This window comes from Meriones unguiculatus, chromosome 8 (genome assembly GCF_030254825.1).
Source record: "Meriones unguiculatus strain TT.TT164.6M chromosome 8, Bangor_MerUng_6.1, whole genome shotgun sequence".
Lineage (NCBI taxonomy): Eukaryota > Metazoa > Chordata > Mammalia > Rodentia > Muridae > Meriones > Meriones unguiculatus.
In genome coordinates, this window is record NC_083356.1 from 101,805,423 (window position 1) to 101,829,736 (window position 24,314).

Genomic DNA, 24,314 nt, shown 5'->3' on the forward strand with positions numbered 1-24,314 from the left:
ATAACAAATGATATATTTCTCATTAAAAAGTTGCTTTTGAAATATTTGTTTCATATGTAGGTGCTATGAAAGTAGTGTATCTTTCACTGAAAATCCCTGCTGGAAGGTTTGTTACTCAGGTCACTACTCTGCTACCCTTTGGTGTCTTCAAATGTCTGATGTTCCTTCATGTTTCTATATTGATTCCATGACTGTATGAGAACACATTATGTTCTAGATGTTACAGACTATAAAGGCAACTAAGGTAGCTGAAATTTTGGTCCTTAATTTCTAATAAATTAAAGACACAGAATTGAAACATAGATGTCATCCTTGACTGACTATAAAGCATTGCTTTACACAGAAGCAGGTATATGGAAGTATATGCAGAGTTCAATAAATGTCACATGCATGCTATGGCATATATCAGTTTCTATTAGTAGATTGTACTGATTATTCTGAGGATGTAGAACTCACTTTGAGACAAATACTATATTTAAATTAATTCATGTTCTAAATTATAATTTGATTTAAAACATACATATTAATGTGAAATTGAAGATTTTATAATCTGAGATATAAATGTAGTGGTGCATTCCTTTTAAAGGAAGCTTGAGAACAATTTTATTATTAGAGTTTAAGAGAAAAACTCCTGGGCAGACAAGCTGTAAATTCTGACAGATGCCCAGAGGAGAATGGAGAAGAGAATTGACAAACGATGCTCTTGAAGATACTGTTGCTTTTATAATGATTGTACTTATTCGATTGGCCATAGTTAAGACAGCTAATCTAAATATTTGATAATTTTGACAAGAGACTTAAGTTTACTTGAAAGTAAACTTAAGTTTACTTTCAAAAAGATCCCGTATTTTAATTTTCCAAGAATTTTGGGGTTTTTTTGGACAAGTAAACTCTGTGTATGTGTCATTATTTTTATTGGAAATCATATAATATAGAGAAAAAATGTGTTTATTCAAACAGGTAATGAATGATCTTATGTGGTACAATTTCTATTCTTTTTACTGAGCATAATATTTATATTTAAAATTTTTGTTTCATTTTAGGGAATAGGAAAGAAGGTGTGAAATCTCCTGAATTGGCCATTCATTGTCATTGTAGACCTGTACTCATTGTTGCTGTTTTAAACTCCCATTAAACTTAAGGACAGAGGACAGAATTACAGCTGTGAATCACAAGTCTACATACAGATGCATGTAGACACAAGGTTTACAGAGAGTCCTATTGTTTTATGTGTGAAATAGCTTAGTATTTCTAAAAACTAGGATCTGAATAGTTCTGTTGCCATCTGCACAGTCAACCTTTATATGAACACACAAATCTTTCCAGGGCATGTGTTAGGGTAATAGGAACTTGGAAGCACTTATAATAAGATTCACATATCCAATTAAGTATTGTTGTGCAGCATCCTGTCAGCAGTGGTTTCTAAGCCTAGGCTTCTCACACCTCCTCATGACTCTGTTTTGCTTCCTCACACACTTTACATAATTATGTGTGCTGAGAAGTCTGAAAATATGTATAGACTTCAGCAATTTAGAAATAAGTCTCCTACCCACAAGTGAAAAAAAGTGCGAAAGACCTTTACTACTAAGGTTCTCAATCTACTTAAGAACTCTGTAAACTGACAAACTTGAGATAAACAAAGAAAACGGAATTCATAGCATAAATATAGAGTTGACATTCTGTTACAAAACATGGATTAGAGACTTAATTTTTATAGTGTAATAGTAAAAAGGGATGTAATGTAGTGCTAACATCCCAAAGAGTAAATGCAGTATTCTTTAAAAAAAATTCTTGAGCAAAGTGTTTTACTTAGAAAGATGGACTTTTCCTCTTTTAAAATTAATAGAGGTTTCTCTAAAAGACGTTGACAGTTGAACATGATTTCTTTAAAAGAAGCAAAGATGTAGAAACAGGTTATCTACCCTTGTTTAATGTGTTTTTGTTTTAGGGTCAAAAAATTGAAACGTCCAAAAAATGAAGTGATATTTACATAAAGAAGTCTAAAGAACAATTAGAATAAGGTGTCTGTTTCCTTATTTAATTGCTCTTTGGTATGATACCACGGTTGTTCTCTCAAGGGTTAAACACACAGACACTGCATTTCTAACGTAGGCCTTCCATATACATTACACTAACAAAATAGCATACTTCTTTTCGATGTAATGCTTTCTGTTCGTTATTTATTCTTAGTAATTTATGATAATTTGTCAATCTCACCTACAAATACACTGATGTATATATGTATATGTTACATATATGTAAATATATTTCTATTCTGCACATTACCCTCAGGGTTAAGATGCAAGATGCTATGGATTCACCATGCATTCTTAATGCCGCCATGCTGTGTTTAACTTTCACTTTTCATTAAGCATAAAAACTGTGAGAATTAAATGACTGATTCTGATGTTTTAATAGAAAGTGACAGTTACATTTGGCAAAACAATGGCAAAAATAATAGAAAATAGTTTCTACTTTGACATTAGAACCTTGAAAAGTGTACTGAAATGAAAAATATCAAGAGTATGTAAGTCATTTCTTGAATCGAGAAATACTTTTCAAACACAAATGTAACTTGTGTTAGATGATCAAGAAATCAAAATAAATTAGTGTTTATATTTATCAGTTAGGTCATGCTTTCACTTACACATGAAGAGAATTGTACTGCAATTTTATTATAAAGTGATGTTAATTTTCTGATTACATGCTTTTGGTAATTCTTGGGACTCTTGGCTACAGGGTATTTTCATCCCCTCACCCATTGCTATTAATTTCTAACTCTTACTCTGCTTCCACACCTTTCCCCCTTCCTAGTTTGAATGCTTTGCAGTTACAGTTTTTATTTAGAACTAGAAGGAGTTACACAGCTTCTCCTAATTCCCGCTGATTTGCTGTTCACAGTCTTAAGAGGAGAACGTTTAGATTTAGGATGAGACATGTTTATTATTCTGACCTGGGTAGATTGCAGCCCTTACAGCAAACAGTACACACATGTGTTTTCTTAATGATGTTTCCTTGTGTTTTTTAAACTTATTTTACTGCCTTAAAATCACTTTTATTATTATACTGCACCCTTATTTTGAGATTCATGGTGTCTTTATGTGTTTAGAAATTCATTTTTTTAAATATTGTGTTATAATAAATGATAGAACATGTGATAGTTATGTTTCATAATGAGCTACCTTGAAGAAGAAAGCTAGAATATTACTTCTTAGTGTTGTTTGAGAGAAAGCACATTCAGAGATTCCTACATATGAGAAATGTAAACTTTTTATTGTTAAAAGAAAATTAAAATTATGTTACTTATTAACACAATTGATGTGTCCGTTTAGAAGCTGTATTGTCATTCAGTTATGGAAAATTGATTACATTTTAAGAGCAAACATACTCCTAAGATAGCATGTTTAAAGTTTTAATTTATTTTCTTTGAAACTAATTATTTTCAGGCATACCAGTTCTCAGCAATTAACTGCATGCATACTCTGTTTTTGAAGCGTAGCTCACCTAATCATAATTTTCTAAATATTTATCTCTCTCCATGTTTTCTATTTCCATAAATAAGCGTATTGTGGCACATGTATGTAACTTTGTCATTCATCTCTATATTTCTTCATTTTGCTCTGTCTTGTGTCTGTCTCTAACAGGCTCATCTCATCTCTGTACCTCCCTCATCTCCTACCCTTTGGGTACTGTAAATGCGTTGAAGGTTCTGAGGTAGTGTAAACCAGCTTGGCAGCTTGGACTCTAGGACAATCGGACTGTACCTTCATGTCTTCATCCCAGTTTCCTTCGATGACATATGATTTATGCTGGATTAACCAGTAGCAAATAATGATATATATATGTATATATGTCTAATATATGTAGGTAATAAATTATCTAATGAGTTGAATTAGTCCAGATAAAAATTTTAAAACTGCTATTTTTTTATCACTCATGCACACAGTTTACATATAGGAAAGAATTATAGGTAAAGACTCAAATGTGATTCAGAGAAAATCAAACAGGTGCTAGTATAAATGCTAATCACTCTACACTTTGATTCATATAAAATGAAAATAAAAATCTTGTTAAAATAAAGAACCATATATTTAACTGATAAAATAATAATGTAAATAATGTTGACTAGAAAGGATGATGTTAGATTTCTCAAATATTTACATTTAAAAATTCATAGGCATCAGTTAATATTAATGATGAGTACTTTAATCATGTTTTGAATAATTTTAATGAAATACAATAAGGTTAGTGAGTTAAATGTTTCTTCATTGTATTTTCATGGCTTAAGATTTACATAACAGTGAAGGTACTCTAAATTTACAATGCCATTTGATTACATAAAATTTTAATCTGAGCAATGATCAATGTACAAAGTGAAGGAATTAGAAAGAAATAAGCAAAAATTTTTGTTCGCAAGCATCATGTCAAAGTAACTAGAAAGTTTATTATAAACTTTTAAAAAATATATTTCTAACCTTTGACTGGTTTTCTCATGGAGAGAAAAATATCCTTGCAAACTCTTTTATATTCTATTAAAAAATATTCACCATGCCTAAAAGTTGTCATTTTATGAATGACATTTTTCATCATAAAAATCAACAATTGTGAAATTATATAGGTTTAATACTTTTTCCTAAATTGTCCATACAGTTTACGTGACAGTCTTATAAGCTCATGAAATGCATTTTGGAATCTAAGCCCCATCATCTTCTGGAAAGTGGTGATACTTGAATTAAGTTTTTAAGAAAGAAGTTATAATGGACAGGAAATTATGAAGGTTATTCTGTGGTCTGAGGAGTTCTATGGAATATTACAATGCACGAATCTTAGCTTTGTATATATAACAAAAATATAAGCTTTACTTAAACTATTATAATTTTTTAAATAATATAAGCCAATCTTTTAAATTTAATTCCTTAATTATACCTACAGATTTTCAGTATTCTGCAAAGTTGTCAAAACTGCTTTATACTATTTTATTAGTTTGACATATAGTTTTAGAAATAACAGTAGATTTTAAATGTTTAAACTCTAAAGGACTTTGAATGTGATAAATATATTCATGTGTTATTCTGAAGTACAGAAGATACAAATACTTGTAGCTTCTATGCTTACATAAGAGGATGCTTGTACTGTAGGCCACACTCTGTATGATTGTATACACTCTTTCCATCTGTACTATAGTACACATTCTCTGGACAAATCTCTACTCTGGAAATAACAAGGCCCTTATTGTCATCTCGTGTTTTTCCTACTTGATATTTGGAACTAGTTTATTATTAATATCACTTAAAAGATTCAGAGAAAGCAGTTCCTAATTCACTTCCTGATTATTGGCTTTGTAAGGTAATATTTTATACTTTTTAATCTTAAAACAGGAATAGCATAGAACAATAAATCTCCAAATATATTTATTACAATTATCACAAAAGAGCAACATATTAGTGATCACAAATATTTACAAAATGAAATAAAAGTGCCAGCATTTAAATATTATTTCATAACATGAAGATAGCTTAAGAAATATTGTTCCTGAAATATATGAATGAAAACCAAAAACAGATTTTTTTCAAATACTAAATGCTAGCATATTTGCTATGTGATTCAATCTCATCAAAGTTGATTTTGCATTGGGTTGACTCTTTGTCTGTGTTTTCTTACAGCATTATGCAAATGATATTTCATGTAGTTTCTGACTACATGGCACAAATTATTATAAAAAAGCATATATGTGTTTATTTAACTTTTTTGTAACTTGAGTCTTACCCCTTAATTTTACAGAATATTTAATAAATTTGTTTAAATATATCTAACATTCCAACTCATGAAAATATGGAGAAATGTTGTGAAACTGGTGATTGAAGACATCTGTTAGTTGCACAAATGCATTATGTAAAAGCCTTCTTAAAAATAACAGTTATTATTTTGAGAATGGTGAATTGAACGGCTGCTGATGAACAGTTCAGCTAGAGCTGTGAGTTGCAGGTAGAGATGGGAGATGAAAAACTTGTCTGAGTTCCTCTGAAGGATATGCATCACCTTAAATCGTGTTTTCAAAGAATCAGAGTCTGTGTCTGTGGTTTCCAGTGAATTTGCTTTAAAAAGTCATTGTATTTTTACACTCACAAAATATATTATTTTTCTGTGTTTGATGGAAACAGAAAAATATTTAAATTCTAGAATCATGTTAAATCTATTACTTTCTTATGAAGTAATTTTAATGCAGAAAATCGTGCCTATTAACAGATGATCTCTGACTGTTGAGCTTACTAGTCCAAGCAGTAAAATTATACTACTATGTAAAATAAATAATTTTGATTTTATTCATGTTTGTTGATCACAAAAAAAAATAAAGAAACAATTTTTCTGTAACTATTTAAGGGAGTTAGAGGAGTTCAGAATTGGCACTGATCAGGAGGAGTGGGAATAAGAGTGAATTCTGAGTAAAACTGAGATTTCAGCATGTAGAGAGAAAAGTTATGCAGAGAGTATTTCCCATGTTTGAAATCAATGAGAGTAAAAGAGGGATCTTGGGCCACTGAGTTAAAAATGTAAATGTGGTCAAATCTTCAAAGTTGACTTGTGATTATTCATGTCACAGAAAAAGTAACGAGTGAATACGGACAGAGGACAGGCAGGAGAAATTAAGTCAACTGGGTTAATTATCATTCAGTTGCTAACTATAGGCAGGGTTCAGATGGATTGTGTTTCAGGGACTGTTGTATAGTGAATGATGGAGCTTAATGTTTCCTGGTCATGGTCACATCCCCAACACTGCTGTTCAGCTAAGTAGCTTTACCTTTCATACAAAGGGAGAGAGCTACAACATAATTCTATTTTCAGTAATGTTCACGGAAACCAATACAACTCGAGTTTAGTGATCTTTTCTTACATAGCAGATGAATAGCTGAGCTTACGTTTCTGATTAGTTACAGGCACAAAATAACGTATGTTTCTAATAAGCTTCATCTCTAAATTTTGCTAAAGAACATAGTGATTTGGATTTTTTAATGTAACTGAACCTAAGATGCTGAGCACTTACGAATATTCATCCTTTTTATATTGTCAAAAATTCTTCAGTCAGAGCTTCAAACCTATGCCTTTTTAAATATATGCAGTTAGTTTTGGTTGCTATTTAGAAATCAATGAACTTTAGGTGAAGGTTAAATTTAGTTAAGTTTTGTAGGCATCTTTTCTTCAAAGAGATTAACCATTTGGTGTTTTAAATTGATAATTGGCTTAAATGTTCTTGGTTGATTTCTCCCATTTCTATCTGTAACTGATAATCTCTTTATATTGATATAGTTTCATTTAATTGAACGTTCATGCTTACATCATAAGCTTCTTAAAAATTCTAGTTAGTTTGGTTAAATTCAAGTTCATAGTTCATTCAGTATGTCTACAACTGTGAAAGTAATTGTTTGTATTCTGTAATAACAATCTCTTTTAGCAGGTCAGGTTGTTTCTCCTCAATCTGCTCCAGCCTGTGCTGAGAATAAAAATGATGTTAGCAGGGAAAACAGCACTGTTGACTTTAGCAAGGTAAGCTTTCCTTCTTCCAAGTAAACTGCTACATCACTGGTAGAAACGCATTACCTGTTGGCACACCACATTTGCATGCCTTTCTTTGACTTCTTAGCTGAAGGCTGAAATTGTAATAGACCATGTTAGAGTTTGGTTCACATGCAGGGTTATGCTTATTCGAGAAAACATAAATTTTATGAATTTTAATTAAATTCATAAAAAATAAATTTATAAATTTTATGAATCATCTTTTGGATTCAGCCACTTGTGTAATACTTGAAGTAAAAAGGCCAAGTGGACTGAATAAGGAACTTAATATGTTGTTTTAAAATATTTGCTAGATTTTCCCTCTCAAAATAATCTTCCCATTCGTTGTAAAAGAACAAGTCATATGACCTATATCTCAAATATTTGGGGGAGGTCATTGAAGGAAATCCTAAAGGGTAAAATAGCAAAAGTTTGAATAAAAACATGACTAAGGGCTGATTATGTGGAGAGCTACTTCTAGTTGGATATGATCTCAATGAAATAATTTATACAAAGAAAATATGAGTTAGAAAAAAACGAAGAGAGTTTGGTTAATACGTTTCTGGCTTTGTATATGCAATATAGTAGCTGTGTCAAAGTTACAGTTGAATAGAACAGAAAAGTTTCAATATTGGTCAAAATAAGGATATTGAACAATTTTATAGAAGTATTATGATATAACTCTTAACCACTAGCAATAGTGGGAGGAAGTGGGAACAGCTTTGCTCTGAGGAAGTAATCTAAATCAAAGTTCTGAAAAGATGAACAGTAATCAGCTCCTTGGACCTGTTTTAGCATTCCTGGGACAGTATGTTCATGAGCTAGGCCTAGTTATGTGCATGCCTGCCCTCTGGTGCCTGGCCGAGTCTTGTGGGAGCATGATGTATCAGCTTAAGTCTGTTAATTATGCGTGCAGGGACTGGGAGGCCAACAAAAGGGGCATAATAGTCCATGTGGGATGAAACAAAGGCATGAAAAAGGACCTCCACACCAGCAAGAGAGAGAGGTGAGGGCATTCGGGCTCTATTTCTACAGTAGTTCAAAGCTCATTTCACTCTATGCAGGCATGTAATTCAAATATTAAGCCAGTTTAAATGTATTCCATCTGCCACTCTAAGAATTATATTTTAAGACATTACATCATCATTCATCTGCAAGTTATAATAAAACTGTCACAAACTGCCATAAATTTAGTTTCTGCTGTTCTTAATTCAAAACAATATCTTAACGGGATGACATAAAAATTGGCTAATTTATAACAATGGAATATTTTACATTTTTTTAAATAGTGATTTTTTTATTTAAACTATGTAGATTATTCTTTAAATAAATTACTTTTAAACTTAAAAAAATACCTTATCCATTGAATTTTATGCTTCCACGTTATTCTGAGATTTTTGGTGACCTAGCTGCATGGCCTTCAAAAATGATTACTCACTATTAAAGAGGAACAAAGGTTGACAATAAAAGACAGTACTCTCATACCCAAGCCCTTAAAAAGCAGAACTACAGAAATAGGAAAAATAGATATTTTTGTCTTTTATTTCTTTCCTTCGTCAATACATTTTCATTTCCTGGGCCATTTCCTGGAGAAGTTTGGGCCAGCTATCTGCATCCCTCTGTCTTTTGTTCATAACATTGCTCATTGGAAAGAACAAACCTTCTGAGAAAGAGCATGTGATTTTGAATGCTGTGTCTAACATCTACCTTTTACTGCTTCTGGAGACTTTCTCTGAATTGCAGCCCTTATCATTACCTAAAATAAGTATAATACATACTTATTGTTGTGATGACTTAATGATATTATGGCCTGCTAGAGAACTGAGCATAAAGTAGCTACTCAAGAAAAAGCAACAAGTGCATTAAGAGAGGAAATGGTAACCTCAAAATAACTTTCAGACCTGATTTAATTGCTGGTCTCCGCTGGATCGTTAGTACCTTCAACAATGCTTGAGATAGATTTTTTTCTTGAAGGAATCTGTAAGATTTCAAATAGTTTAGGTGTTTAAAATTTTAGAGTAATAAAACAAAGCAAGAAGCATTCCTAGTTTTATCACCCAGTAGAGCAGAGAATTTGAAAAGTTATTGTGGTTTGATCACTATGGTAACAATTCTTAGTGCCAGATCTTACAGGTATCCAAGTTAAGATGTTTTTAACCTAATGATTTTAGTTGGGCAGCGGATTTATTAAAATCATTCTCTTGGGGCTCCGAGGGCTCTTTTTTTTTTTTTTTTTTGGTTCTGTTGATCTCCTTTTGGAGCTCCTGTGCCCTCCAGGTCTTTCTATCTCCCCTTCTTTTATAAGATTCCCTGCACTCTGCCCAAAGTTTGGCTATGAGTCTAAGCCTCTGCTTCAAAACCTCGATCAGTAGATCAGTAGAGTCTTTCAGAGGCCCTCTGTGGTCGGCCCCTGTCCTGTCCCCTGTCTTCTCCTGCATCTGATGTCTATCATGTTTGCCCTCCTGAATTAGGATTGAGCGTCTTCCCCAAGGTCTTCCTTGATGATTAGTTTCTTTAGGAGTATAGATTTAGTATGTTTATCCTATATTATATGGCTAGTATCCACTTATGAATGAGTATATACCATGTGTATCTTTCTGCTTCTGGGTTACCTCACTGAAGATCAGATGTAGCCCATAGACTCAGTCTCCAAGTGGGTTACATAGTAAGAAAACAGGGGCTTTCTCTGGCATGAACTCAGTGGCTGGGTCTCTGATCACCTCCCTCTGGGGGGGGAGGGGGGGAGAAGCAGCCTTGCTAGGCCACAGAGGAAGACAATGCAACCAGTCCTGATAGGCTAGCATCAAATAGAAGGACCTCTCTATCAGGGGGGAGGGGAGGGGCATAGAGGGAGAAAAGGGAAGATGGGTGGGAGGAGGGAGGGGGCTACAGCAGGGATACAAGTTGAATAAATTGTAATAAATGATAATAATTGAAAAAAATAAAAATTGTAAATACTAAGCTAATATCCATATTACTGTATCCATTTTAATATTTTAAACCTTGTTACATAGATCCTAATTTTCAGTCAAAAACTGAGATGAAAAAAAGTACTTTTTTGTTTTATAACTTGATGTTATATTCTACCAACCTTCAATCTACACGTCTTTAGTCTCTTCAGTGATTAGGTCCATCATCTTACTCAATTAAGTAATGAATTAACATAATGCATTCATCAAATTATGGCACTTTCCATTATGCCTTCAAAAAGTAGGTGTCTCAAAATACTGTAAACCTCTTTGCTATTTATTTCTTTTTAAATTTTTCTTTCTTTCTTCTTTCTCTATTTATTACAGTTTATTCACTTTGTATCCTTGTTACAGGCCCTTCCTTCCTCTCCTCCCAGTCCCACCCACCCTCCTTCTTCTCCACTATTCTCCTTCCCTAGGCCACTGATAGGGGAGGACCTCCTCCCCTATCTGACCCTAGCCTATCAGGTCTCACCGAGACTGCCTGCATCATCTTCCTCTGTGGCCTGGCAAGGCTGCATCCCACAGGGGGAGGTGATCAAAGAGCCAGTCACTGAGTTCATGTCAGAGACAGCCCCTGCTCCCCTTTCTAGAAAACACACTGGGAAACTGAGCAGCCTATTGGCTTCCTTTGAACAGGGGGTCTAGGTCCTCTCCATGCACGGTCCTTGGTTGGAGTATCAGTCTGTGCAGGCCACCCTGGGCCCTGGGTTTTTGGCCCTGTTGTTCTCCTTGTGGAGTTCCTGTCCCCTCCAGGTCTATCTCCCTCTTCTTCTATAAGGTTTCCAGCACTCAGCCCAAAGCTTGACTGTGAGTCTCAGTATCTCCTTCGATACCCTGGTGGGTAGAGTCATTCAGAGGTCCTCTGCGGAAGGCTCCTGTCCAGTTCCTTGTCTTCTCCTACTTCCAATGTCTACCCTGTGTGTATGTCAACAGTGATTCTTTCATTTCAAATTGTCCTAAGTAAGTGTTCCATAATTACTCACCTAGCAAGAACCTTTTTTAAAGCATCTTTCTGCTGTGCATGAAGCATATTAAGAGTAAGAAACCTTAGTTGTATCATTTAAGGGAAAAATGAATCACAGAGAATTTAAAAGTGCCACCTGCTCTAGATCACAGTGTCAGAAATCACTTGCCTTGAAAGAACCTTTATTAACTGCCATGCTTTCATTAGGAGCCTTAAGACTTGAGCTTTTTCCTTAAATTTCTATCTCCTTTTTCTTTCAGCTCTAAGTGTGTGCTTTGGGCAGGCAGTTCCAGCTCCACTGTGATCTTCTCTCTCATCTTGTTGCCTAGAGATGAACTATTTTCAAAAACAGTTCAAGTCCCAAATAGCTAGAATCAAGCATCTTTTCCTTCTTGGCATAACAGAGGGACCCACAGAGCCTAGAAATATGGTATAAACCCAGAACTCTCCAAAAGTAGCTTGACTTCTTCAAAGTTCTCTTCAAAGCACTGGGAACTTCCAGGATTTCTCTATGTTCATTTCATGCATTTGGATCTACTGGAGTATTGCCCTAAAATTGCATCATAACCTAGACCCTCAAGTACTCTTTCTAGGTAGCTATCAATTTATACAAGATTAAATTTGTGGTTCTTAAATGTAGCGTGTTGTTTTAACAAGAGGTAGAGATATTGCCAAGTGAGTTTCTTTGTGAATTGTGAACTAATACAAGTGTAAAATATAGGACTACTCCAGCTATAATTTAATCTGAAAAATATAACTAATATATTGTGAAATTTACCACCATCCCCAAATATCCATCTAGTTCAAGAATAACATAGTAAATGAAACGCAGTGACTGACCCTAGATACATATGAGTATAATTTATTATATTTAAAATGAAAAGATAAATTGGCTGATCTTGAAATCAGATTCTCCATAGCTTTTCCAAGACAATAGATATCAATTATATATTCAGTTTAATGTAATTTAAGATCATATATAGTGGCTACATTTTTTATAAATTAAACTTTTTAATATATTATACAATCCTTAATCCAACTGAATTTCAATATGAAGTAGCTAATTCTATTTTTGCCCTTCTCTAAAGTATAGACTTTAATGGCAAAGACTTTGATATTTGTTGAACAATAAAATGAATTTGAACAAAGTCTTCTAGTGGAATTAATACTTCAAACACTACCAATAAATTTTATGTTAATTACAAATTATCTGATTTTATTTTTAAATTAGTTTTTATTATATCTCTGTGTGTACACGTGCATGTGTGTTTGTGTGTACGGGCATTTGTGTGCTACAGTGCAAACGTGAAGGTGAGAGGCTGTCCTTGTAAACTGCCAGTAATCCTCACCTCCGGAAGCAGAGACAGGGCATCTCTGTCAGGCTGAGCAGGCAGACCAGAGGAACTAGGGAGCTCTGGGCTTCAGAGACTTGTTTCACGGTATCAGATGGGGGAAGATGCTAGCGGTGCGCACCTGTAATCCCAGGGAGGCAGGGGCAGGCAGACCTCTGTGAGTTAGAGGCCAGCCAGGTCTTTAGAGTCTGGGACAGCCAAGGCTACACAGAGAAACCCTTTCTCGAGAAAAACAAAACAAAACAAAAAAGACGGAAGAAGATAGATATCTGTTACTAACTTCTGGCATTCACACATATTCATACACTTACATATGAACACTTACACACATGTAAACGTGCACACTTACCACACATCTACATTCGCAACAACAACAAAAATCTCAACACATTAGTACATAGAAAATCTTTTATCCTTTTTCCGGAATCTTTTATATTATGGCAAAAGTGTAAACATTACTAATTTAAGCATTTTAAATATTACAATAAAAGCAATAAGCCTTGCTTACCTACGAAATAAAGGTTAGATTCTAAAAAAGCAAACTACATGACATATAATATCCATCATATATATTTGAAGAACATACATTTGTATTGGAAGTTATGTTTGTAAAATAACAACGATGGAGCCCGTAGCTTACAATATTCACGAAATATTCTTTCTATACATATTTTTTCATAAATGATTCCTTTTTAAGATACAAATATGAAAAAAAAGATACAAATATGATTATACTATTGAAAGAATGATACATGCTTTTAGTTGTGGTGGTATTTTTCAGCACAGATGTGTCTAGGGCTGGCCACAGGCTAGGCAAATGCTCTACTCTTGCAGCTATGTAAACTGCTATACTTAATTCCTTTGATGAAAATAGCTTAATACATATCTCTAAATTTTGTACTAATGCCTTAATTTTAGAAACATTTTAAACATAGTTTAAAATTAAAAACATAGTTTAAAATGACTGTAGCTTCAGGCCTGGCTACCTGATAAGCTAGGGTCAGATGAAAGGGGAGGAGGTTCTCCCCTTATGAGTGGACTTGGAAAGGGATAGGGAGAGAGGAAGGGAAGGTGGGATTGGAAGGGAATGAGGGAGCGGGATACAGCTGGGATACAAAATTAATAAACTGTAACTAATATTTTAAAAAATAAAAATTTAATTATAAAAATGACTGTAGCTATTGATTCAATAAGATATTTTTAAAATTTTTATTTTTGAGATTTGAAATAATTATATAATTTTCCCTTTACTTTCCTCTCTCCATACCCTCATATATACGTCTTCTTGCTGCTTTTCAGATTCATGTCCTCTTTTCATTATTAAATGTATAAATATACATTATTAAATGTATAAATGTCCATAAGAGCTACATTAAAATATTTTATTAATTTAAAACTTTTTGAAATAGTATCTTCTAATTTTTAAGCCTTCAAAATAATTGTCTGGTCTAAAAATATCCTCTTAGCTTCATTGATATATGGCAGAGCTCTCTCTCTTTCTCTTTTTCTCTCTCTCTCTTTCTCTGTGTCTATATCTCTCTGTATCTCATTGTCTCTTCTTCTCTCTCTGGTCTTTTCTCCCCCCCACCCCACCTCGGTTATTTCCAATTTAATCCTTGGTCCTGATTTCATTAGCATAATTGCAAAAACAAATGACTAAGGCAGATAAACTCCTAGTCCCCTAAAAATCATTCCATAAAAAGCAATTCAAATAAATTAGACACAAGAAATAGAACTAGGGTCAGAGGGAATGGGAGGAGGGCCTCCCCTATCAGTAGACCTGGGGAGGGGCATGGGAAGAGATGAGAGAGGGAAGGTGGGATTGGGAGAGGATGAGGGAGGGGGCTACAGCTGGGATACAAAGTGAATAAACTGTAATTTATAAAAAAAAGTAAATAAATAAAAAAGAAATAGGTCTTGTAAATTTTACTTTAAATCACTGATTCATTTTCCCTGAAGCCCCATACATAAAAATGATATTTATTTAAAGACTAGTCTACATGCATTTTCAGAGATCACCTTTTACTTTTAGCATTTCTTCCTTTTAGTGGTTCTTTTTGTTTTATTTTCATTCATTTAAATCACAAACATTTCATAGTAGAAATTCAACTATGAATCAGCAGTAATTCTAAATGCTAATACTTTTAACCTATTTTTTTCTATTCTCAGCTATATGGTGAATAACTTAATCTGAAAAAATTTACCAGGCAAACTATGCAATATGGAGAACATAGTCCAATTAGAATAAATACAAATGTTAAAGCCATAATATACTGTAAGAATATATTTACTTAAGTAGCATATGTTGAATATTAGTTGAAATGTACCTATTATAAAATTCACCTATTATAAAATATTCAATTTATTGACATAATTTAATATGATTGAAATATTTACTTGTGATGCTCTCAGGTGGATCTGCATTTTATGAAAAAGATTCCGCCGGGTGCTGAGGCTTCAAATATCTTGGTAGGAGAATTGGAGTTCCTGGACAGAACTGTAGTTGCCTTTGTCAGGCTGTCTCCAGCTGTCTTGCTCCAAGGACTGGCTGAAGTTCCAATCCCAAGCAGGTAAAAGTATCTAAGCATTTTCCATATTTATAGGATAATTTATTTTAGGAAGTGGTAATATTTTAATACAATTTTTAATAGATGCTTGACTACAAATGAATGCATTAGCCATAAGCTTACAGCTTCTTGCTAGTAAACATGGGTGGGTGCTTTGAAAAGTTTTCTCTCCTTTCCTTCTCTTCTGAAACTTCACATATCATCTGATGCTCTACAGATGCTCCTCATCTGTAGAATCTAAGTCTGTCTTATAGTTTTTTCAAAGATTATAATGAATTATGTGTTTAAGAAAGATCTTACGTGTGTGTAGTCACGCCCAAGAGGATCATAGTTAATAGGGCTTTGGTTTGTTTAGGTCTTCAATTGGTGCAAATGACCTGTTTGAGATCAAATGTTTCATGTTCCAGCCCTAGGACAGCTGGCTTTTCCTCTCAGAGTTTGAAGAATTGTTGGGAGTCATATGATAAAAGTGATTGCTTCTGGTCAAAAGATCAGTTTGTTTACTGAACTTTTTGAAACCAATAGGTAAAGGTAATATAAACTGAATTCTACTATTAACTGATTCCTGTTTTATAGATCTAAGGCTACTTGTGGGTAAAATTGTGAGAAAAGAAAACAAAAAGTAGAATATTGACTTTAGCATTTTAGGGTCTTACTGCTCTATCTAGAAATATTCTTTCCTTCTCTCCTGCTACGGTTAACCTGATTCTTAGGCATACTCATCTTTATCTAATCACATCGGAGTCCGTCTACCTAGCGAAGCTGAAAGTGTTGAGAAGTATAGCTGCTGTGACAAGTGGGTTTCTTCTGTAAACCTTTGACTTTAACTCAAAACATAATCCATATCACTCATGTGATAGCTTTTTAGTTGCAGATGAGATATTCAAGAAATAAGGAATATAGGAGAAGCAGGAGAAGCCCCATTCTGTAAGGACCCTGTTGACTAGAGTGACATTCAGTTGTCGCACCTGTCTGGCTGGGTCTGCGTGAGAATCCTAGCTACTTTTAAGGTTATAGAAGCAAATATCTATTTATTCCATTTTATGACTACTGATACATACATACATATATATATATATATACACATACTAGCTCTTAATATAAAATGGGAAGGAAAACTGAGTATATTGAAAAAAGAATATAATTATGTGAATAAGCCTATATTTTTTCCACATGTAAACCACAAGCTATTAAGAGTCTCTAGAAATCTGGTATCACATTATTCCATTAGATTCAGTAATTGTAGAAATGCTGTAGCAGTTTAAAATTCCAATTCATTTCTATATTCACATGTTTGGAAACCTATGAGTAAACGGGGGCTGTTTATGACACTGGTAGTTCCTGTATTTCAATGAAAAGAAAAGAAAAATTTTCAGGAGTAGAATATACTCATGATATGATTTCGACTTGGATCAATAGGAAACATAATAAATAAAAAGGTGTGAGGCACAAAAAATTATATACATACACTTTGAAAAGTCTCAGGCGTAGGTGACCTCATTTGTACTGATACAACAAAGTGAGTGTAGAGACAATGAAGAAAAAACTGGGGGCATCATAGAACCACTGTGTAGGGAGAAACGCAAAAGACTAGGCTGTTTATTCAGGAAAGGTGCAAAATGAAAGAAGATTAGACAAACAGAATAAAGAAAACTATCTGTGGACCCCAATGATCCTTTCTTAGAAGGAAAGGGGCATGCCATGATTGTAAAGGCAACATATAGTAGATATTTTTTTAGGGGTTTGTAAATAGAACATGCAGTAAAATTTTTTAAATAGCAAGGTACTCGGAGGTTAGAAATTTTGTCATAAGTGTTATAGTTGATGAAGCTGCCACCACGTTAAACTATCCTTGTTTTTTTTTTTTAAATTTTTTATAACACACACACGGAGAGAGAATACAATTTGACTTGAGCTCAATTTTAACGGATAGAAAATAATGTTAAATAAAACCTCTAAGATTGTTTAATAGATGCTTTATATGTATGTTTATATATGTGATCTCTGAAATTTACAGCCGAGCATAGAATTATACTGACTGCAAACTCTACCCAGTGGAGCCATCCTTAACAATGTAAAATATGTAACAAATGAATACCAGAGAATGCTACTGAAAAATACGTGGCACTCTAATTTTCACACCTTTTTCTTTTCTTCTGCCTAATTTTTAAGTCCTAGCAGTTTTATGTTCAATAAAAATGTGTGTACAGTGACTGGACGTTAATGATGTGTTTGTTCTCCTTTAATGTATAATACTATATTGCCTTTCTTTCTCTTGAATGGTCTTCATTTTATGTACTAGCAAACTTTCTGCTTCCTATTTAGAAATATTTAATTTTCCTATCATCCTCTTCTAAGGAACTACAATCTTCAAAATTCCTAGTCACAAATGTGTAGGCTGTCTAGACAGCTAAATGCAGAAATCCAAGGGTTAAAAAACAACCGATCATCTGGAAGGTGGAAGGCGGAAACCAGCTCCATCTTTAAGGCGGGGCATTACGCAGCTCTTTACAGTTCCCCCTTTTTGTTTTAGACGCATCAGGCAAGAGTAGAGGTCTGATCTCTGATATTAGAAATAAATTGGGACTTTGTACCGATGTTCATTTAGGTATCATCCACCCAAAGAGCATCAGACCCGACCGATACCTTTTTCTCAGAGGCGGGACCTGAGTGCTCTCTGTCACGAACAACTCCACATTTGGCTAAGGCCGAGGATCTGGCTTGCTTCCATGTATGTGGACCTATCTGCATTGCCCACGTGGCACGCTGGGGTTGGCTACCCAGAGGCTATTTAAGCTGTGGGCTGGCTTTCCCTAGGGTCAGATGATTGTTCAAGGTTCCTGAATAAACTGCATTGAAACAAAACAAAACAAAACAAAACAAAACAAAACAACAACCCAGCATTCTCAATGCTAATTCTCATTACTTCTTATACTGACATTTCAAATCACAACAAAGTGTAAAGAAATCCATATCAAGATCCTCACTTTGACTAATTCCTTTCAGATGATAGATTCTGTTCTAAGAAGGTTATTGTTACATTTCTAACTTGAATTTTTCTTCTTAATTCCAGATTTCTGTTCATTCTTCTGGGACCCCTGGGAAAGGGTCAGCAGTACCATGAGATTGGCAGATCGATTGCAACCTTAATGACTGATGAGGTATTTATTTATGTTGCTAGGGAAGATTTTCCTCACAAGATACAAAAAAAAAAAAAAAAAAAAAAAAAATTGAAAGTTTGTTTCATGACAGTTTTCTAGGAATCTGATTTTGCTGTGTTGAACTGCTTTTTCCCAAGTTTTCACCACCAACTTTCCTTGAGTGAAACCTATCCAAAAGGATAAATAAAATCCATGAATTATAATTTTTGAGAGCCTACAGTATCATAAAAACTGTTAAACATTTACAACACATTCATTTTTTCCACATTATACATATGCCAACATTATAAGTGTTACTTATATTTTAATAACACTAAAAATTTGTTTGGGGCATAATTACTTTGCTGTCTAAATTTAAAAAAAAAAACAGTAGTTAATATGTATAGAATATATGACACCAAAAAGATGGGCAAACTCTGCAAGCCCTGTACAGCTGCTTGATCTATATACAGACATTCCTAACCTTGTACTCTTTAGAGCATTGGTGGAGTTATAGATGAATTTTAAGTGGTTGCTAATCTCCCTTATACAAATATATTTCTTAGTTAAAAAATGTGCAGGCATATTTTACATTGTAAAAATTTTACATTAGCTCCTCAAAAAAGATCTAAGTCTCAAAAATGTAAGATCTTAAAAATCAGAACCATGATACCTCAACAGTGTGGCTGATTAAACAAAATGTGACCAAGAATACCAATAGATATGCTAACATGAAAAAGGGTAATCTCAGGGGTATTTCTTGACAAAGAACCACAGGCAACTAACAACTACAGAGAGACAGAGAGAGAGAGAGAGAGAGAGAGAGAGAGAGACTCTTCCTCAGAGCTGAACTTGGCTATCCAATACTAAGTTGTCAGCCCTGAAAATATACATGCAACTGACACTAAATGGATTCAGCAGGTTATATTAATATGTTTATTCACTTATATACATGTAACAAAAATAACAGTCTTTTTAAAAAGGCCATGATTTTGAAAGGGAGCATGTGGAAGAAGTTGGAAGGAGGAGATGGGGGCACTGTTAATTTATTCACATTACTTGTGCCAATGGCAGGTAAAAAAATGGACAAGAGTTTTTTTTCTTTCCCTGGCCCAATAATTGAAAGACAGAGTGACAAAGCAGTTAAATACACAACACATGGAAATAAGTGCTCTGTAACAAATCACAAGAGCAGTGAAAGGGGGATAGAGGAGGCATGAGGAGCTTTTTAAGTTAAAGAGAGGACTTTTTGATCCAGTAATAACAGGGACAAAGGTTTTGATATGGGGATATTCCTAGATCACTTAGGACATTTAGAACAAAGTGACTCATCCAGAATGAGGCCAGAGAGGTAATGGTAATTTAGCATGTCACTAAAGAGCTTAGATTGACTTGGGAAACAAGTGGATGAGTTTTAGTAGTAAAGTGAACCCCAAAGTCATACTGAACCCATCTTTGACTCCTCATTTCACATCCACATTCAATCCACAAACAAACCTCTCAGACTCAGGTAACATATACAAAATCCTATCATGTCTTATTTCTACATGATATGATGTGTCTATGTGTTTTTCCATTGTCTACCTTTTGCTGTTACCACAAGATCCCCACCATTGCATCAGTTATACAAAAATCTCTCTGCTTTTTTTTTTTTTTTTGCTTTGTTTCATTTTGCTAGACACACAATAGCTAGAGAACTTCCTCTTCTGCTCAAGACTCTCAGATGGCCTCTTATCTCATTCAGGGTCAAAGTATTCACAAAGAACTATAGAGTCCTTTGATGTCTCTACCATCCCCTCAGTTATCATCTCTCGCTATTCCCCCTTTCATGTACATCGCAGGAATTTGTTCCCTTGCTGTTTTTCAAATATGGCATGCATGCTCTACACTTGCAGGTCCTTTAGTGTGGAAAGTTCTTCTTCTTGATAGCTATAAGGCTTGGATCCATAAGGTGTTTGCTAAAAAGAAAAAAAGAGAAGAAAGAAAATCACCAAAGCCTCTTTAATTACTGCATTAAAAGGCAGTATCACTTCACTTTCATGACTAATCTTCTCTTTAGTGCTCTCCAGTGTCCTCCACATGTACAGTTGTTTGTTTTGTTTTCGTCTGCGCCATCTCACTAAGGTGTGGGTTTCATTGGTTTTATTCTTTCTCATATCCCTCGCATGTAAATAGTTTGGCATATATTTATTGAAGGAATGTTCAGAGCTCATTTTAACAGGTAAAATAGACATTAAATAACTATTTGTGTAATTAATGCTTAGTTCTAGTAAACAGTCATGATGATGCCGAGAACTGTAAGAGGTACTGGGAGAATATTGAAGTATCTACTTCTGCTTCGTAGAGAGCCTGGGAAGGCTCCTCTGTGCTATCAGATAAATGTTAGAGTGAGAATGGTAGCAATAGGGACAGGGCACCAACATAGTTGGTCTATATTTTGACCAACTATGGTTTTCTATAAAGGTCTCCTGTTAAAGAAAAGTTTCTTTAATAAGAGCAACACTTGTCTGTGGGTATAAGGCTGGATATTTAAAATTCAACTAGGAATTATGCTGGCTTAGTAAAGTAGCAATAGTATGTTCTCTTATGCAATCCACAACCTCATTAGCCTTGGATGGTTGGGTAGGTTCCCAGAAAAATCCATAATTTCCCTTCTGTTGAACAGGACTTAGTCCAGTTAGAGAACTGTTGGTTACCACTAAGATACAATGGTACTGTTGCACCATTAGGGTTGCCATGCCATACTGGCTGTTGCTGCGGTTCATAGACATCTAGGTAGCACCATTGGTTGCTGTCCTCCCTTAGAAGAATGCTATCAGTGCTATGAAAGCTGGGCCTCAGGAGGAGGCCTTCAGATCAAATCCAGCTCAGATATGGTTATTGTATCTCAAGTGCATGTTAACTCAGCAATAGGAGCTTACCTTCAAACTTTGGAAGGAAGTCAAGGGCAAGAGCAATATCCTATACATTTGGGGTAGTCTCTTAGATTTCCTGACTAAAAACTCAACTGTGTGTTTCTCATGCCTGGTACTGGAGTTGTTGTGAGATAGTCTATGGTTCCAGGGGTAGTATTGTCAACCCAAATGGAATCACTTCATTTGAACTGTATAAGTATATATATGTAGACTTATCTGTATTGTATATAATGGAGATAAACAAAGAATATGATTCCTTAAGGTACTTTTAACCACCTTAGCATTATTTTACTCTCCTTCTCCTTCTGAGTTGACCCTCCCTATCTAAATATTATCACCCCTATTTTGCCCATTCCCCCTTATACATTACTTATTCAGATTACATTTCTATTATTCAGTCTTTTAATTGTTTAGTAATTATATCTATATTTAATATAATTATTTAAATTACAATATATTTATATGAGGATATTCTGAATCTTAAAATCAGTAATATAAATCTGTACTGTTAGGGATAGGGGAGGAAGAGGGAGGAAGGGTGTGACCAGGAGATGAGGGAGGAGGCAACAACCAGAATACAAAGTGAATAAATTTAAATAACAACAACAACAACAACAATAAAGAATATGTGATTTGGGGGGAAGGGTTGGTTTTTATAATACAGGGTTTTTCTGTGTAGCCTTGGCTGTTTTGGACTTGGTTTGTAGACCAGGCTGGTCTTGAACTCACAGCAGTCTGCCTGTCTCTGAGTGCTAGAATCAAAGGTGTGCACCACTCCACCTGTAACTATTATCCGTCATCAAAGAAGCTTTTGCACAGATGGAGACTATTACAGAGATCCACAGCTGGCCTTAAGGGAGAAAATAAATGACTGTGGAGGATACACCAACAATGCAATTCAACACCTAAAGCTCAGGGAACACCATGCAAAGAGGGTTGGAAGACTGGGCTATCTAGTCTCAGGTTCTTGGTCACCCAAGCACTGTCAGGCATGGATTCCATCTCATGGGGTGAGTTTAGCTCAAATAAGATATTGGCTGGTTACTTCTTCAAGCTTTGTGCCACCGTTGTTCTGGCATGTCTTACAGGAAGGATACCATCGTAGATTAAAGGGTTTGTGGCTGGGTTGGTTTTTCCTCTTCTTGTTTGGTGACACGCTGTTTCTATTATGACAGCTCTGTAGTACAATTTGAAATCAGAGAAAGTGATACCTCCTACATTTTTTTTTTGATTGGACAGGATTATTTTAGCTATCCTGGGTTTTTGTGTTTCTCATATGAAGCTGAAATTTTTCCCTTCAAGTTCTGTGAAGAATTGTGCTGTGATTTTGATGGGGGTTGCATTGAATCTATAGAGTACATTTTTATTAGGATGGCCATTTTTATTATATTAATTTAGCAATCTTTTTAATAGTTGATTTAAAATGTGCTACTGCTTTTTCTTCTGCAGGTATTTCATGATGTTGCTTACAAAGCTAAAGACCGTAATGACTTGGTGTCAGGAATTGATGAGTTTCTGGATCAGGTTACAGTCCTCCCTCCCGGAGAATGGGACCCAAGCATCCGAATAGAACCTCCCAAAAACGTCCCTTCCCAGGTGGGTAGCTGTGAACACGTTCTTTACAGTTCTCATAGTTTGTTTCTCTTTAAACTCATGTCCCTAAAATAATGCAACGCATCATAAAGTATCAAATGATTTCACATATTCCAAAAAAGCAAAAACGTTAATTTATAAAATGTTCTTGATAGGACCTAACACATTGAGAAATTTGTTATTTTGATCATGAGGCACTAAATAAGTTTTATGTGCCTGGAAATATTTCAGACCCAGCAAAAATGTATTACATTGGAGGGTATTAAATTTTATAACAGGATAAAATATGGCCTAAGAGAAAGCTTATTATTTTCAGTGTTCTGAAAGTTGACAAGGATTAGGAACTCAAAAGAGGATTAATAATGTTTTGTAAAAACTTCCTATTACTGCTAATCACAGTGAAAAGTGGGGAAAGTTTTTCATCGTGGTTTGCATCCTTTCATGTATGGTATACGTTTCTTTTTTTTAATCTGCCTATGAAAATCAAATGTGTATTTTAACTATGCTATATTACAGAAGTAAGGAATAAAGAAGGTTGTTGATGCTTAGGGCATTTTCTTATTGCAGGCATGACTGTTGAAAATGGTTGCCAAATGTCTGCAAAGCCCTCTCTTCATATCACCTCTCAGTTCTTCTGGGATCTGCCTCCCACATTCTTCAGTTGTTGCCTTTGGTCCTTAGTGCCCCAGAGGGCAGCCTTGTCTCACTCTGATGTTCAGATGAAGGGAGAGGTGGGTCTACTGACCCAATCCCGGACTTAGATTTTCAGGTCAGTTAAAAGTGGGCAACCTGGCAAGTACGTTACTAAAATCACAAGCTTATAAAAAAGGTCATGCCAGCTCCTCTGTCAGCTTAAAAGTCTGATATTAATATCTCAGGCCTGTGTTTTTTATTTTGAAGTCCTTCTAACATTATTAAGATCTACTTACTTTCCTTAACAATTGCCATTTTGTAAATGTGTAACTGAAATCATATAACTTAAATTCCTCCTCTATTTTAGTAAAAGCAGTGGCTTAGAGAGTGATTGTAAGGCTTTCTTCTTTCTCTGCACATACATGCCTTAGCACTAATGATATTAGAAATGGCAACACAATGCTTTCTAAAGTAGTATGAATAAACTATTATTAATTATATTTGGATGTATTTAATGCAACTATGAAGATATTGAGAGTGGTACCCTTTAATTCACTGTGCCACCAATTAATCTTAAAAAGTTAAATTGTTTTTGAAGTATCTAGTTTTGAGGAATGGTGTTTTATA

At 34.6% G+C, this 24,314-nt stretch overlaps 1 protein-coding gene across 11 annotated transcripts in view; it reads left to right on the plus strand.

Moving 5' to 3' along the window:
- Slc4a10 (solute carrier family 4 member 10) overlaps positions 1–24,314 on the plus strand; it is a 287,257-nt gene that overhangs the window by 183,521 nt on the left and 79,422 nt on the right. For 6 of the 11 annotated variants that reach the window (XR_009593862.1, XR_009593863.1, XM_060390263.1 and 3 more), the window contains exons 7-11: positions 7,451–7,542; positions 8,468–8,557; positions 15,252–15,409; positions 18,480–18,567; positions 22,911–23,057. Coding sequence is in view for 9 of the 11 variants with exons in the window: in XM_060390263.1 (XP_060246246.1) it covers positions 7,451–7,542; positions 8,468–8,557; positions 15,252–15,409; positions 18,480–18,567; positions 22,911–23,057 (575 nt within the window). In the remaining 2 variants the exon portion in view is untranslated. The remainder of the gene's footprint in view (positions 1–7,450; positions 7,543–8,467; positions 8,558–15,251; positions 15,410–18,479; positions 18,568–22,910; positions 23,058–24,314) is intronic. The other 5 variants (XM_060390260.1, XM_060390267.1, XM_060390264.1 and 2 more) reach the window with 3 other exon arrangements.